Raw genomic sequence first — 15,647 nt, forward strand, 5'->3', positions numbered from 1 at the left:
GTAACAAACAACAATAGGTAACTTACGTTTCCTTTCGCACAATTTATTTATTTTATGAAATCATATATTAGCTCTTCATTATCTGAAAATAATCACTTTGAATTAAGCAATCTGAACAAGCTAATAATTTTATTCATTCTGTTAATTATGATCTCCACATCCTAAACCAAACCGACCTATTGAAAACTATTCATTTTAAAAAATTTCTGCGATAAATGTCATGTTTTTCTTTTTTTTAAGTAAATGCAAATGTAGATCCCTTTTCACAGATGTTTTTTATGTGTGCTAAATCGCAATAGGATTTTTTAAATCGCCCTCAAATTATCAAATCTTTTTATCAATTTTAACAGCGATGACGAAAACAATTCAAAAGGATAACAATGCAAACTTTTACTAGTAGAACGTAAATTGATAGCATTTTAAGTCAAACGGACATTATTAGATGAGAAAGAAGATTCATGAAAACATATTATGACAAGGTTTTAGGTGAAAATTAACAACGGTTAAGCAATATCAAAGTACATCTGTAATAACTTTGATCAAATATGTATACCACTGCGAGAATAAATAAAATCGGTAGTTATTTTTGCGATCTGAGGTTTTCATCACGGGGCCCCTTTAAGCTCGGGGCCCCCGCGGCCGCTCAGTCCGCTCATAGGTACATCCGCCTCTGCCTAACAAATATATTGTATTTTATTGTAGCAAGTATTGCGAGCGCTAGCAACTGAAATGCCTCATATCTTTCATCTTCTGCTCCATGAATATGAGAAAAGACACCTGGCTGCAATTGAACAGTAAAGAAGATGTCTGTTTCTCAATTATTTCCCTATCGGTTGCTTTACTGAGAATATTCTCTGACGAAATAGTGGCAAGCCAATCTGAAAGATCCAAACAGCAACTCAAAACCCAATGAAAAAAGTTCCCAAAACTGTTTAATATTTAATTTTAACCAAATTGTAGGACACAATTGTTAATCAACTTATGCTCAAAAATTGCTCAATTAATAGTCACAACCACGAACAAACATTGCCAGAATCTTTGAAATTTTGGAATCTGCAAACCTTTCATTAATTGTAGACACTCTCACATTTCAAAATTTTACACTGCCGTTATAATTACTGGTTATTTGAATGTAAACTTATCGTCCAAGGACTACTTAGAATACGAAACCGAAAAAAAATTGTTTATGCTTGCTATCATAATTAATTTTTGTATATTTATGTATCAAATCTGACGAAACCTTCTTAGCCGTGTTCGAGAGGAAAATGCTCAGGAGGATTTTTGGCCCCGTATGTGAGGAGGGACAATAGAGGAGCCAATATAACGAAGAGCTCTACGAGCTGTACGGAGACCTCACTGTCATAAAGCGAATTAGACTTGCCAGGCTCCGGTGGGCTGATCATGTCATGAGAATGGCACCGTACGACCCAGCCCGTAAAGTCCTTTTAGGGTGTTCTCAAGGAGTTAGGAGGCGTGGTAGGCCGAATCTGCCAGTAAAGCCGGGATATGGAATTAGACCAGTGTGGCGCCGAAACCGCTCATCGATTGTAGCGCCGCTTAAGTAAGTATATTTATGTATGCCTATCATTCACAACAAATCGTACCGCCTTTATTTTTTATATTCCAACAAACCACGTGCAATCTAAATTTATTTTACAAATCTAAACCAGACCGCTGCTTTTGAAAAAGTGAAACTTTTCCAAAACATATCCTGTTTGAAATATTTCCAAATATTGGCGGGCGTTGAAAATAAATCTCTGTTTACTAGAGTTGTGTAATTCAGATTCAAATTCATGAATCTGAATGATTCTTTGCATTTTTGAGATTCGTGAATCTTGCAATGAGAGACTGATGAAGAGCGATGAGCATAAATTTAGTAGATGGACCCATTTGTTTTTGGTCGCATGTTCCACGCTAATGAAAGAATCATTGAGATTCGTGGTGGATTCATGAAAAATTCATCAAGATTCATTAAGGTTTCGAAAGGTTCATACATATTTGAAGATTCGAATCTCAAAAGATTCATGAATCCGTCTGAATGAATCTTTAGTGAAAGATTCATATGAATTAATCTCGTCAAAATTCATAAGGCACAACAGTACTGTTTACACACCATCTTTATTTGCTACAACGACAGTTCCTGGCTAGAGTCGAATAATTCATATTGTGAATAATGAGCTCGAATGAATCTTTCCTGATAAGTTGATATTTGAATGAGCGATTCATGAATCGCAAACAACGCAAAAGGAAAACCACCTTTCCTGGCTCTTGTTCAACGCCAATTAAACAATTTTCAAGATTCGTGAATCATTCCCGAATTTTTTAAACAAGATTTTGAAATGATTATCACTGTATTGTTATAATAATACCCAAAGATAAATGAATTAATCTGAATGAATCTTGGTAGAAAGATTCATGAATCAATCTAAACGGATCTTGATTTAAAGATTCATCGGAATAAATCTCGCCTCAAGATTAATAACGCCCAACTCTAGCCATGATATAATAATCGATGAAAGTGATATTTAATCGACGAACCTTTAATCTGACAGTTCGCTTGAAACCTAGTGATGGAAATGAATACGATATAATGGAACGGTTGGAATCGTAGTTCCATTTAAAAAAGGCAATATTTGGGGGATCAATCATATAGCTAAAGCCCGTTCATTCCGGATTTAGTGAGGAATTGTAACGATAAGTAACAAGGACATATAAACAGTTCTGTCCAAGTTGCCTGTAGTTCGTTCACGTTTAAAATCGAATGAAAAACCCCGGACTAATCACCGTTATCAGGAACTGGGTTCATCGATAGCCAAGGATTTGCTTGTCCTGCGGATTAAATTTTCTGAATAAAAAATCGCAATATGTCATTGCAAACCCAGATAGTAATATATTAAAAATGTAACAATAATGCTCTCCCAGTATTTTATCATGTTCTGCAAGTGTAAAGCAAGATGTTGCTACGTAATTTTGAACCGTGACGTCATCCGTCCCACAGACGTTTATGACGAGACCTGCACAGCGCAGCCATTTCTGTTCCACCGTGTCAAAAACGTCGACGAAAGCAAATCACTTCGACAGTCGCACTGAACTGGTCGGTAGGAACAGTAATTTATCGCATTATTCGCTCCTTGTGCGCCGTGTGTTTGCCTTTTGGAATCCTATTTTCGGACCAGGATCACCAAGTAGGATCTCGTCATTCTTATTTCCTCCTCACCAGCCACCGTGAAAATATAGGGCCGGTAAAAATCCGTGTCGTCGGGCGCATATCGTGTGTGTGTGTGAATGTGTAGAATTTGATTTGGTAAATGCATCCCACCGGGGGAGACTGTCTTATCCGCATAGCAGCGGGCAACCATACCAACCATGCACGGGTTCCTTCTTTCGCCCAGCATTGTCCCCAGTGTGCGGAACTAAAATCCGGTTCGGCCATCTCGACGGGCGGACGCGTCACACCGACCGGGAACACACCGTTCTGTCGCTCGATCGAATCCGGTTTTACGAAGTTAGCCATCCCCTGCGTTGCTGCGTGTGTGAAACCGTGCGTTCTAGTTCTTCGATTCCCGTCTGATCGTCCTCCTGATTGCTGCGGGGTCGTCATACCGCAGCACCATATTGCTGCTGCTTCTGGTGCTGCTGCTAGTTCAGCACCTTATCCCTTTCTCGCTTTCTCTGCTCGAGCGCTCGCCTTCTCCCTTTCTTTCTGTGCGCGTGTCACTCGCACGTCGGGAAGTCCGAATGTCGCAATTGATGGCGATCTTGATCAAGTGCGCTAGATGGAGAAATATTGTAGCTTTTTGAATGTTTTCGATAACAATCAGCTAACATTAAGGAAGGATTCTCTTGTTCCCCCGCCGGTCGGAATTTGCAATCACATGTGAAAGTGTAATTTATTGCCCATCTGAGCTGGTGCAGAGATAGTTCAAGAAAACTTCTTTCTATTGTCCTAGTTGTAACGCGAACGGGATTGGTCCATGTCTGAACGAAATACTAAGCAAATAAACTGCCACTGGTAAATATTCGCGGCCCAGGTCCTGTTTAGAATTCCCTCCCGGCGTTGTACCTTCGTAGCGAAAAACGTGGTCATTTCTCTTTCCGCCGGCTCTCTCATCTCACGCGCTCGCTCGCACGCTCATTGTTGCCGTCTGCTCACTCGCGCGAACATTCCGCCGGATACGGTTTCCGCGTATGTGTTCTAATACACCACCCTTCCGCTGGTGCCCCACCCCCCTCCCGCTTCTAGTCGTGTTACACAGTGAAAAGCCGGTCAACACGGTTGGCAGGTGGAGGAAAAAAGAGATGGCTCTTGTTTGTGTTTTGATATCCTTTCGGTGTTTGCTGTTGTTGTTGTCGTCGTTCTTCCTTCCTTGCGAAAGGATGTGAACAATCGCCACATTTGATAGCTGTCAGTATAGTACAGTCAGTCTCAGTAACCTTAGCGTTCTAGAAAAATGGAACATTAGCCCATTTTCAACAACAGCAATCCCATGCAATCGCCCCAGTTTTTGTAGTGAAAGTCACACACGGTTGTAAATGATTGAATGCACCTTCCCGAAACATTAAAACACAAACAAGCACGGTGCTGTGTACTAGTGGAGTGAAATAATTGTTTGATGAAAATTTGGATTCCCTCGACTAAGGGTTTAACTAATTATATTTCCTTCGTTTCTGTATTTTTTACGCCTTTCTACCGGTCGTCATATGGCAACCGTAATTTCCTCGTGTTTTACTGTGTGAACGCATCATTTCGTCCATCGCTCCCGCAACGCGCCATCGCCGACCTAAAGGTCAAAGCCAAGTGCATCAAACTGGAGTCTCTAACGAGAACAACCCCGCTCTAATCCCGGATCTTTGGCATACGCAGTACAGTAAGTATCTTTCTCCTTAGGTTAGAGTTTTCAGTCTGGTAAAACGTAACTACATTTCTTTCAATACGCCATTGGTGGATAACGGTGCGTGTGCTCGCTGATGCCGGTTGGGGATACCACGTTTGTAACTCGCTTAAAACTAGGGAAAACATTAAGGACAGTGAAAAAACTCCCACTCCAAACCCTCCCGGGGGAGTACAGAGGTCAGCTTCATCGCATACGGTCTTTCTCGCGCCGTGAAGTCCAAGCAGGCGCCACCTTAAGCTTTCATAAAATCGCGTGACGTTTCGCATGAAGACAATAAAGGAACCCGCTGCTGATAGCTAAAGATGGAGCGGCGTTTCTTGTGCGCTGCAGCGAAACCTAAATGACGAGAAAAAATCAAGATGTGCCCCGCAGCATAGAAGAAAAGTGTGTGCGTGTGTGTATCGATGATCATCCGCGCACAACTAACACCATAGTAATGCAGCACCGGTTGCTAGAGAGATTGTGTCCGGAGATTGTTTCACCGCCAATGCAAGTGTGCGTGCGTGTGCCGTGCGTGTGTGTGTACGTGTTGGTGCAATACTGTTGTGGCGGTATGAAATCTGCCGACGTGTGCTCTTTTCCAGGTTCGCACGAAGGAACCCTAATGTTGGCCTAATTTTCTTCAAGGTAGGCACATTCTGTGAACCTGCCGAAAGACTTCTCCGGACGATGAGCATAGTCAGCAACAGCCAAACATTGTCCGGGCAAGTCGTGTCACGGTGGTTGGTTAGGTTGTAGGTCGTCGACCGTCCTTCTGCGGTCGCGTCAACACATGCCCTCCATGACCGGCCACAACACACCCCCACACCCCCCGATTCGCCTATGCAAGTGCGGAGACGATTCTGCGTCGCAATTGTCATTTCGGCGAAGTCATCCGGCGCACAATCGTAGAACGTAGCATTTGAAAGTTGTTTGTTTTTAAGATGAAAACATCCACTGCTCATCTACGTGGTAATTCCTATGCCAATTCAATGCCAATAACGGAGTTAAAAGGGCAAAAGTACGCCACGGAACACTACGCAAAATGACACGTCGATAGGTTTGGGGTGTGCTGATAACGTGCACTGTGTGTCCGTTTTCCTTTCGTGCCGCCCCAGGGGTTGAATCAAAACATCACCTGAAACACCGTTGCTGTTGTTTGCCGATTTTCTCTTCATGCTTCCATGCGTCGTCGTTCATTTACCGTTAGGATTCCAAGCGAATGCCATGTGAAGAATGCAACATCTACAATTGGCCCTTTGGTAGATCTATGCTGTACCGCCCAATGTTTATTCTCCGACAATTTCTAGCACTGTTTGGTCATAGGAAAAGTCGAGCGAGAGAAAACATACTCAACGTTTCACGTCTGCCACGTTGACAGTGGTTTGTCTGAAGAACCCGAAAGGAGTGAGCCGTGCTCGGGAATCAACCGACGAACCATCATCTTCTTAGTTTCTAAGGCAAAAGCAGTACCTTTCCTCCGAGGGTGTGGAACACGTCCCCTCGGCAACCGATTGATAATGACCGGGCACGATTTGCTGAACAATCGTCATCGTCATCGCCATCCATCCACCCGGCACACGGGAGAGTTCGAAGCACTATCAACAAACCCGCATCGTCGTCGGGTTGCCCCGGTGGGCGCTTGCCCAGTTGCCCACCGACAACTGGACGACCGGTTGATTGGCTTGGCTCCTCCCGGCTTATCAGCATCCAGAGCCGATTGCTTAACAGTTACTCTCCATTGCCACGCACGGAGCAACAATCAATCCTGCTGTAACCCTCCACCACTGCCCTCATATGTCCCCGCTTTCCTACCCTCAAGCGTACGATGATTTTCTCGTCGGTTGTTGGTTAATGCAGTATTTTCTGTTTTCATTTGGTACACTTGCTGCTGCATTGCTATGAATAACCTTGCTCCAATGTACGTCAGGAAACATTACGCCGCGTGATACCGAATGGCGATCACTACTTATCTTCAGTGACCTCCCCGTTAAGTAATCTCTTGCGACGCAGACAATGTTGCGATGTGTACAAAATGGTGGAAGTGTATCGCAAAACAAAAAATTGATAATCCAAGCGACCACCAAAGCGATGATGAACCTTCCTTCCTTGTCGAACATCTAATAGACCGTCTCATACTCTTCAATTCAATCTCAAGAAAGGCCACCTAATCCAACCTGTTTAAACAAATTCGTAACACAAGTGCGGTTGTAGTTCTCCCGGAAAAAAATCCACACCTAGTAAGAAAGATGCTGGTTAGGTTGAGAGGAATCCAAATCCAATAGCTCTTACGTGCGTATCTCTTCTTCCTGTAATATCATGATCGTACCGTCACAAACAGCAATGTCACTTCCAAAGTAATTTCATTCCGTTTGTTGCAAGAACATGGTAATACTTTTAAGTATAAATTTAAATAAAAAATTAATTAAAGAAAATGCGATTGAAAATGGTCTACACACTTGTCGTCTGATTTGACGAAGAAATAAACGACCAGGGAAGAATGTACCATTGGAAAAGGGAAGAACGTGTTCTGAATTAAAAAAAAAATAACAGCAGCCAAATCAAAACCAACGACGAACAGAAACAGGTTGGAAACGGCGAGCGAGTGGAGGATGATAGAAAGGAACACACTTTGGAGCATGCCTTTCTGTACACCGTTCTTCTCCACTTCGTATGCTCGTTCTAAAACCAGTTCCTAGTTCATCGCCCACCGGTTTCGCCCGGGTTGACGATAAACTGCCCCTCCTCCATCTCTGTAGCCCCATCCGAAGCGGCGGAGTAACTGCATTTCTTAATGTTTTCCCTCCCAGTGGCCCACAACCCAAAGCATCGCGCAGAGCTGCTTCCGTATGCTTGTGTATGTGTATGTAAGATTGCCCTTTTCGCTCGGGTGCATACGCGAGTATGTTCTACATTCCATCTGTACTTGGAAAAACCCGCACCAACAAACCCGCGGAACGCCTAAGATGATCTGCATCTGCATGCAACCACGATCCGTTGGGTGGAATGAAAACTCTCCCTATCTCTCTCTCTCTATTTTTCTGTCTATAGAAAAGAACGCGAGCAACCCGATAACACGGATGTACGCTACGCACCATCTTTGCCCAATCTTTAGCTCACAGTATGAAGCTTGATCTTGGGCTTGTGTGTGTGTCTCAAAAAACAACCCCTCGGAACACAGACCCCATTGCATACGTAACGCACTATTTTGAACGCGAGCTCTGCGGGTCTCCGTTGTGTTTTGGGAGGAAGCAGAATATGTGACAGAATATCGTCGGCAAATAGTAATAGGCTGCCACGTGGCGTGTATCTGTAACTCGTCGGGGGATGGTCAGTCTTACACATTTTTAAGTTACTAATTCGTTTCAACGTTTCAATACAGTCGAACGTAGATTATTTGGGGCCGGATTAACCGGCTGATGGATTATCCGTGGGTCCGCAACTGATCGCGGTGTTGAATTTTATTAGCAAATTCCAGATTAATAGACATTCATTTGCATGAAAGTTCGATTATCTGGGGACCGCCCGGTACCAAACACCCTGGATAAGCGACGATCTACTGTTCTTAATATATCATCAATTCGGAGCATATACTTAATTTATCTATTATTTTCTTTTTTCCCATTTCCGGTACGTCTTCGTCGTATGGTGGTTTCGATGCGTTTAGTTGTACTGTAAAGACTTGCAACGAAATAGGACTTTTCTTTCCAAGCAGTAATAACAAGCAGGCAGGCAGTAACGATGGAGGATTCGACCACCGTAATGGGAGCAATGGAGTCCGGAAACATGACCTATGAGAACAATGTCGTTGCGCCAGGCGCCAGCTCGGCCCCGGCCCCGGCCACCACGCCCTGCTACGACGATCTGTTCCCGGCCCTTCCGGAGAGCGAGCCGCCGCGGTTCAACAATGCCCTGTCGCCGGCCGCACAGAGCATGCGCGTCGGCAGCTCGATCGTTACGCAGGTGTTTATTGTGCCGTCCGGCGAGCGCAAGTACGACTCGGACAAGTTCGGCGAGGGCGAGTCGCTGCGCACGTGCCAGGTGATCATGAAGGAAACGAACGCGCACATCGAGATCTCGAGCGGCAAGGACCAGTCGCTGACGTTCTTGGTGACCGGTAAGCTGAGCGAGGTGATGGAGGCGCGCCGCAAGATTCTGGTGCACTTCCAGACGCAGGCGAGCAAGACGATCAGCGTGCCGCGCGAGCACCACCGCTGGATCCTCGGCAAGAAGGGCGAGCGGCTGCGCGAGCTGGAGCGTACCACCGCTACTAAGATCAACGTGCCGCGCATCAGCGAGGAGTCGGACACGATCACCATCCTTGGCACGAAGGAGGGCATCGAGAAGGCGGAACACGAGATCCGCACGATGTCGGACGAGCAGTCGCGCAAGGCGTTCGAGCGGTTCGACGTACCGAAAATCTACCATCCGTTCGTGCTCGGCCCGTACAATGAGAACCTACAGAAGATGATGGAGGAAACCGGCGCCAAGATCAATATCCCGCCGCAGTCGGTGCAGAAGGACGAAATCATGATCACCGGCGAGAAGGAGGGCGTGCTGGCGGCCAAGGCGCGCATCGAGGCGATCTACAAGGAGATGGAGAAGAAGTGCACCTCGGTGGCAGTGGAGGTGTCGCGGGCGCAGCACAAGTACGTGTATGGGCCACGCGGTAGCACCATCCAGGAGATCCTGCAAATGACGGGCGTGTCGGTGGAGATGCCGCCGAGCGATTCGCCGAGTGACACGATCACGCTGCGCGGCCCGCAGGACAAGCTGGGCAACGCGCTGAGCGTTGTGTACCAGAAGGCGCACTCGATCCGCACGACCGTGTTGGAGTGCCCGCACTGGATTCACAAGTACATCATTGGACGGGAGGGCGGCCACATCAAGGAGTTCTCCGTGCAGCACCCGAACGTGCACGTCGAGTTCAGCGAGGATAAAATCAAGATCGATGGACCACCGGAGCAGGTCGAGATTGCGTCGGAGGAGCTGCAGAAGATGGTCAACGATCTGACTGGGCGGCTCACATTCGCCGAGATGTCGGTCGATCCGGTGCACTGCAAGCACATCATCGGCAAGGCGGGCTCGAACATCAACCGCATGAAGGAGGAGTACGATGTGCAGATCAACATCGACGAGAAGGACGCCAAGCCGATTCGCATCGAGGGCCCTGCCGAGGGCGTGGCCAAGGCGCAACAAGAGCTGCTGGAGAAGATCGCCAAGTGGGAGAACGAGAAGGAGGAGTCGATCATAATCGACCACCGGCTGTTCAAGACGATCATCGGTGCGAAGGGTGAATCGATCCGGGAGATCCGTGAGAAGCACAACCAAGTGCAGATCGTGTTTCCGGGCCCGAACGACAAGTCGGACATCGTGAAAATCCGTGGCCCGAAGGAGGATGTCGACCGTTGCCACAAGTACCTCACGCAGTACGTGAAGGAACTGCAGAAGAACTCGTTCGTGATGGAGGTGCCGATCTTTAAGCAGTTCCACAAGTATATCATCGGTAAGGGTGGTGCGAACATCAAAAAGATCCGCGACGAGACGCAGACCAAGATCGACCTGCCGGCCGAGGACAACGAGAACGAGGTAATCCTCATCACCGGAAAGCGCGAGAACGTCAAGGAGGCACGCGAGCGTATCCAGAAGATCCAGAACGAGATGGCGAACATCGTGACGGAGGAGTTGGTCATCCCGGCGAAGCATCACATTTCGCTGATCGGGACCGGCGGTATACTGATCAATTCGATCATGGAGGAGTGCGGCGGTGTTTCGATCAAGTTCCCCAGCTCGGACTCCAAGAGCGACAAGGTAGTGGTGCGCGGCCCGAAGGACGACGTTGAGCGCGCTAAGCAGCAGCTGCTGGAGCTATCGGGCGAGATGGAGTTGTCCTCGTACTCGGTCCAGATTCGTGCCAAGCCGCAACACCACAAATTCCTGATCGGAAAGAATGGCGCTTCCATCAAGAAGATCCGTGACAAGACGGGTGCTCGTGTGATTTTCCCAGGTAAGTACCAGGGTTTGCTTAACAAGTTTCGGTATTTACAATCGCTCTACCATTTTGAATTCGGATCGAGATAAACAAGAATAACTTTTTTCGGTAGTTAACAAGATAACAACGTTTCCTGATGATGACAAAGAGACACGAATGTGCGGTCCAGATGTCTTAAGCAAATCCTTTTTAAATGAAGTACCAATTTTCGAAATAACTACAAAACAGCTACAGTTACAGTGGAATGAGATAAAATATTTGAAAATTTTACTTTAAACTATTTCGACCACTTTCGGTTAATTTTGTACTTTTCCATCATATAAATTTTGACTCATTGTTCTGCAAACTAATTTCTTTAATTATACTTCAAAAAATTCTCATCATTTTAATGTAAATTTTTAATAAAATAACAAGTCGTGAACAAATCAGACATAATTTGAGCTTTTTTTCGTATGTTGCACTAAAACTTTCTTGCGGTACGGATGAAATCATCTGGCAGGCTGGATTTGACGCGGGCCGGACTTTTCCGAGCCCTTTTTCAAATTATAACCTTCCTAATAAGCTTAAGGTGTATTTTAAAAAGAAAATGGAGCATACCAAGTGCAAAGCTTTAACTAAAAATAATTACCAAGTAAATATGTTTTTCTGTATTTATGGCATTGTAGTTCGTGGGAACGAGTCCTATCGTATTGATCTGATTATGAAGATTACAAGATTACTTTATATTTATTTTTTCTTCTCAGGTGTCAACGATCAGGACAATGAAGTGATCACGATCATCGGCAAGAAGGAGAACGTCGAGGAGGCAAAGACCGAGCTGGAGGCGATCATCAAGAACATCGACAACATCGTCGACGACGAGATCACCGTGGATCCGAAGTACCACAAGCACTTCGTTTCCATGCGGGGCAAGGTGCTGAAGCGCATCGAGGAGGAGTGCGGCGGCATGTCGATTTCGTTCCCGCGCGAACGTGACGAGCGCAACGACCGCGTCACGCTGAAGGGCCCGAAGGACTGCATCGAGGCGGCCAAGCAGCGCATCCTCGAGATCGTCAGCGAGCTCGAGTCGATGGTGACGATCGAGTGCTACATTCCCGCCCAACACCATCGCATCGTGATGGGTCGCGGTGGCTTCAAGGTGCAGGGCATCACCTCCGAGTTCGGCGTCAACATCAAGTTCCCGGAGCGTGTTTCCGCTCAGCACATGGTTGCACCCACCGTCGACGAATGGGCCCCCACAACTGAGAATGGCGGAAGCAACGCCGGTGTTGCCGGAGTCGAGGGCGATGCTGGTGCCGCCGAGCCGGCTGCGGTGAATGGCAACGGTGAAGCGACCCCGCCGGCATCGGTGACGGCCGAACCGGTGCATCGTGCGTCGGATTTGATTCGCATCAGTGGTAACAAGGAGAAGTGTGAGGCGGCGAAGGAAGCGTTGCTGGCGCTGGTACCGGAGACGGAGGAAATCAGCGTACCGTTCGATCTGCATCGCTCGCTGATCGGTCAGAAGGGACGGGACGTGAAGGAGCTGATGAACGCGTACGATGTGCACATTGAGATGTCGCCGCAGGACAAGAAGCTCGACATCATCAAGGTGACGGGTACGAAGACGGCCATCGCCGATGCGAAGGTAGCGATTGCCGAGCGCATCAAGAAGCTCGAGGAAGATCGCAAGGATCGCGAGCTGCGCTCGTTCGAGATCAAGGTCGAGGTGGACCCGGCCTACCATCAGAAGATCATCGGCCGCCGCGGCGTGGTCATCAACAAGATTCGCGCGAACCACGGTGTGCAGATCTCCTTCCCGAAGCAGGACGATCCACAGAACAGCATCATCACGATCCAGGGCTACGAGGAGAAGGCGCTGGCAGCGCGTGACGAGATTCTCGGCATGGTTGACTCGCTTAGCTCAGTATATAAGGAGGAGATCCGGATCGACGAGCGCGTGCACCGTCGCTTCATTGGCTTCCGCGGTAAGCGGCTGCGTGAAATCAAGGAGCAGTTCGGTGTCGAGGTGAACTTCCCGCGCATGGAGGACCCGGACAAATCGCTCGTTGTGCTCGCCGGAACGCCCGATAACGTGGAAGCATGCCGCGATTACCTGCTCAATCTGGAGGAAGAGTATCTGCAGGACGTAACCGCGGCCCCGTCGGCACCGACCACCTTCTCGCAGCTGATGGAGGACTCGATGAGCAACCAGCAGCAGCACGCCAACAAGCAGGGCTTCGTCGTCAGCGGTGCACCGTGGGAGCGCAAGACCCCCAACACTCAGTCGCTCGAGGACTTCCCCGACTTCGGTGGGCTCGGTGGACCGGGTGCCGGAAATGCCGACTCGTCCTCCCAGGGACCGATCAATTCGGCCTGGAACGCCAAGCATTAGAGACGATGGCGAGTTCAGTTCAGTGTGACGCAAACGTAAGAGCAGCTTGGCTGATAATGATTTCGACCGCAAAAACACAGACAAATAAATCGAAATGAAAAGGGAACCGCGCAGCGCATGTAGTAGTAGAAGAAGAAGGGGGTGCTTTATAAATGCAATTCAGAACTTGCACGAAAATATTACAATATCTCGATCCTTAAGCGAAACTTCCCAATACACACACACGTAGGAACAACACCGGAAAGGCGCATACGATAAAGGTCCACATTATATTACCGGCCAGAGCTCAAGCGGAGGTGGTTTTTTGCAGGCATTAGAGAATGGAAGCTAGAGAAGGAGAAAGTGCGTGTTTTAGTGTGTATGTTGCGAAAGAGTCAACGTTTTTCGTGTCGATCAGTCGTCCTAGTAATGATATTCCTTGTAACACACCACCCTCGAACTGTAAACCCCTCATCCACCACAGACCCTTGGACCAGAAGCCGAGTTTCCAACTCGATTCTGATACCCTCTGCCCTATTGCCACACTCCGGAATTGACTTCCTAATCGGATCGACTCGTAACTGACGCAGCTAGGAACACAACTGAAACCTGGACAAAAGGCAAACGGGACTGAGACAGATAGTATAAGAGTGTTGCATTTTTCTGTTTTTCTTCTTTTTTTTTGACGCAAGCACTAGAGCACGACGACGACACGACCGTTGATTAATGTAAATAATGCAGGAGAGGAAAACGATGGGAAACAAGAGGGTTGAGAAGTGGATTATGTAGTTGAGAACAACCTAAATCAATCTAATAATGCTTGTTCCATTATTCGCAGTGGTCATTTTTAAGCTCAAAAGCAGTTGAAATAATCTTCGAAAGGCCGACTGCGCCATTGTTAAAACAATAGTAGAACACACACTGCTTACCACCAGGCGAAAAAGAGATGAGTAATAGAGATGTTCATGGAACGCAGAAAGTGCGAACAACTCCACTGAAACATAGAGAAGATAATGTAGAACAGAGGAGATAATGAAGATAGCGAAAAGGAAAGCATAACGAAAGGGCAAGTGGATGCAATGCGAGAGTTTATCTACTTCATACAAATAATGTTTTACTTTGGCGTACTACGAACGAGTCTTGTACGATTGTTTTTTTGTTTCTTTTCCTTTCAATCTGTTAGATTCATTCGTGGAAACTAAACAATAGTGGAACTTTTCTACCAAAACCTAGTAACCCTTGTCTTGTTGTTTGATGTATTTTTATTATTTGTTTTGTTTTGTTTTGTTCTGTTAAAACCATTTTGGAATTTCTGCATGAGTGTTTTGTGAACAATCAGGCTCCGTTGGTCACCCCAAGGAAAGATTCTAACGGTTTTTGTTTTTTTTTTTCTCTTGAACATTTGTTTACCCCCCAAGTGTAAGTCAATCATAAAAAGATACCATGGAAAACGAAGTATGCAGCGAAAACGGAAATGGACACTTGAACTGGATGAATCATCTTGGACGCAACACGGAAGGAATGGATAGTCCCCGTGTTGAACGACTTTGCTTCGCGTAAATTTGACCTTTCTCTAACGAATATGTATCGGAACATTTAGAATTTAGGCACTGATGGCGAACGAACCGCTCTCACTCTAAAAGGTGGAACCGTTCGATCGTACTGTAGTAATGTTTGATCCAAGTACAACCGTACCATTTTGTCAACTCTTTCGTTTCTTTTGGTTGTGTGCTTCGATGGGTTGTTAAAATGTCGAGCGACCGCTTATGATTTGTTTCCCTGCAAGTTACTACAAGTTTTTCGCGTGCACACATCTTCGCCTATGAAAATGTGTTCTCTGTGTCCTTCTTTCTAGTATTCTATCTTTTATTTCCCTTGTTTATTGTTACCAACACACACCCTTCCACTTTGCGTGAGTTTGAATGTCGAATGTGGACTGTGGTTTTTTCCATGCCTAAGTTTCCCATCCACCATATCGTTTCTAAAGCAAAAACCTATCGATGGGAAAACAGAAACCAGCTAAAACCCTCTTCTAAAAGCAATCAGTTGACCGTTAAAACATACCATTTAAGTAGCGTAACGAGTGTAACAAAAGTCATCCCTGCTAATTCCGGGGCCCGTTGTTGAGGAAAGCGTATACACACAGATGTGGCCACACTCCCTGCCTAGCTCAAGCCTGCAGATCGTGTGCGGCAGGATGGAAAAAGAATAGGAGAAAGTAGTTTTAAGGGCAACAGGTTCAAGGTGCGATGTCCTTCATTACACCGTTGATAATCGCAACGAATGGACACAAAACGTTTCAATTCTTAGTTCAAAATAGTGAGTCTAACTGTACGTTCAACCGACGGACGGTACGATATATCGATACTAATGCGATCGTACTAATGAATGCTATTGAAAAATGAGAAGAATGTTTCAGAGACCGATT

The 15,647-nt window shown here is 46.5% G+C and overlaps 1 protein-coding gene across 3 annotated transcripts; it reads left to right on the plus strand.

Annotated features, from left to right (window-relative positions):
• Positions 1-3,054: 3,054 nt before the first annotated feature.
• Positions 3,055-14,451, plus strand: LOC131262090 (vigilin). 3 transcript variants are annotated; one of them, XM_058264010.1, is made up of 4 exons: positions 3,055-3,094; positions 4,788-4,868; positions 8,542-10,881; positions 11,610-14,451. In XM_058264010.1, the coding sequence occupies exons 3-4, from the start codon at positions 8,616-8,618 to the stop codon at positions 13,238-13,240; spliced, it is 3,897 nt and encodes a 1,298-aa protein (XP_058119993.1). In that variant the 5' UTR covers positions 3,055-3,094; positions 4,788-4,868; positions 8,542-8,615; the 3' UTR covers positions 13,241-14,451. The 3 variants fall into 3 exon arrangements, with proteins under 3 accessions (XP_058119993.1, XP_058119994.1, XP_058119995.1); XM_058264011.1 differs by lacking the exon at positions 3,055-3,094 and adding an exon at positions 3,399-3,505; XM_058264012.1 differs by lacking the exon at positions 3,055-3,094 and adding an exon at positions 3,430-3,541.
• The last annotated feature ends 1,196 nt before the right edge of the window (positions 14,452-15,647 follow it).

Source organism: Anopheles coustani, chromosome 2 (genome assembly GCF_943734705.1).
Source record: "Anopheles coustani chromosome 2, idAnoCousDA_361_x.2, whole genome shotgun sequence".
In the NCBI taxonomy this organism is placed as follows: Eukaryota; Metazoa; Arthropoda; class Insecta; order Diptera; family Culicidae; genus Anopheles; species Anopheles coustani.

Coding starts and splice junctions, on each gene's coding strand:
- LOC131262090 (XM_058264010.1), top strand. CDS start 8,616: ATGGAGGATTCGACCACCGTAATGGGAGCAATGGAGTCCGGAAACATG. Junction 10,882..11,609: donor TGCTCGTGTGATTTTCCCAG/GTAAGTACCAGG, acceptor TTTTCTTCTCAG/GTGTCAACGATCAGGACAAT.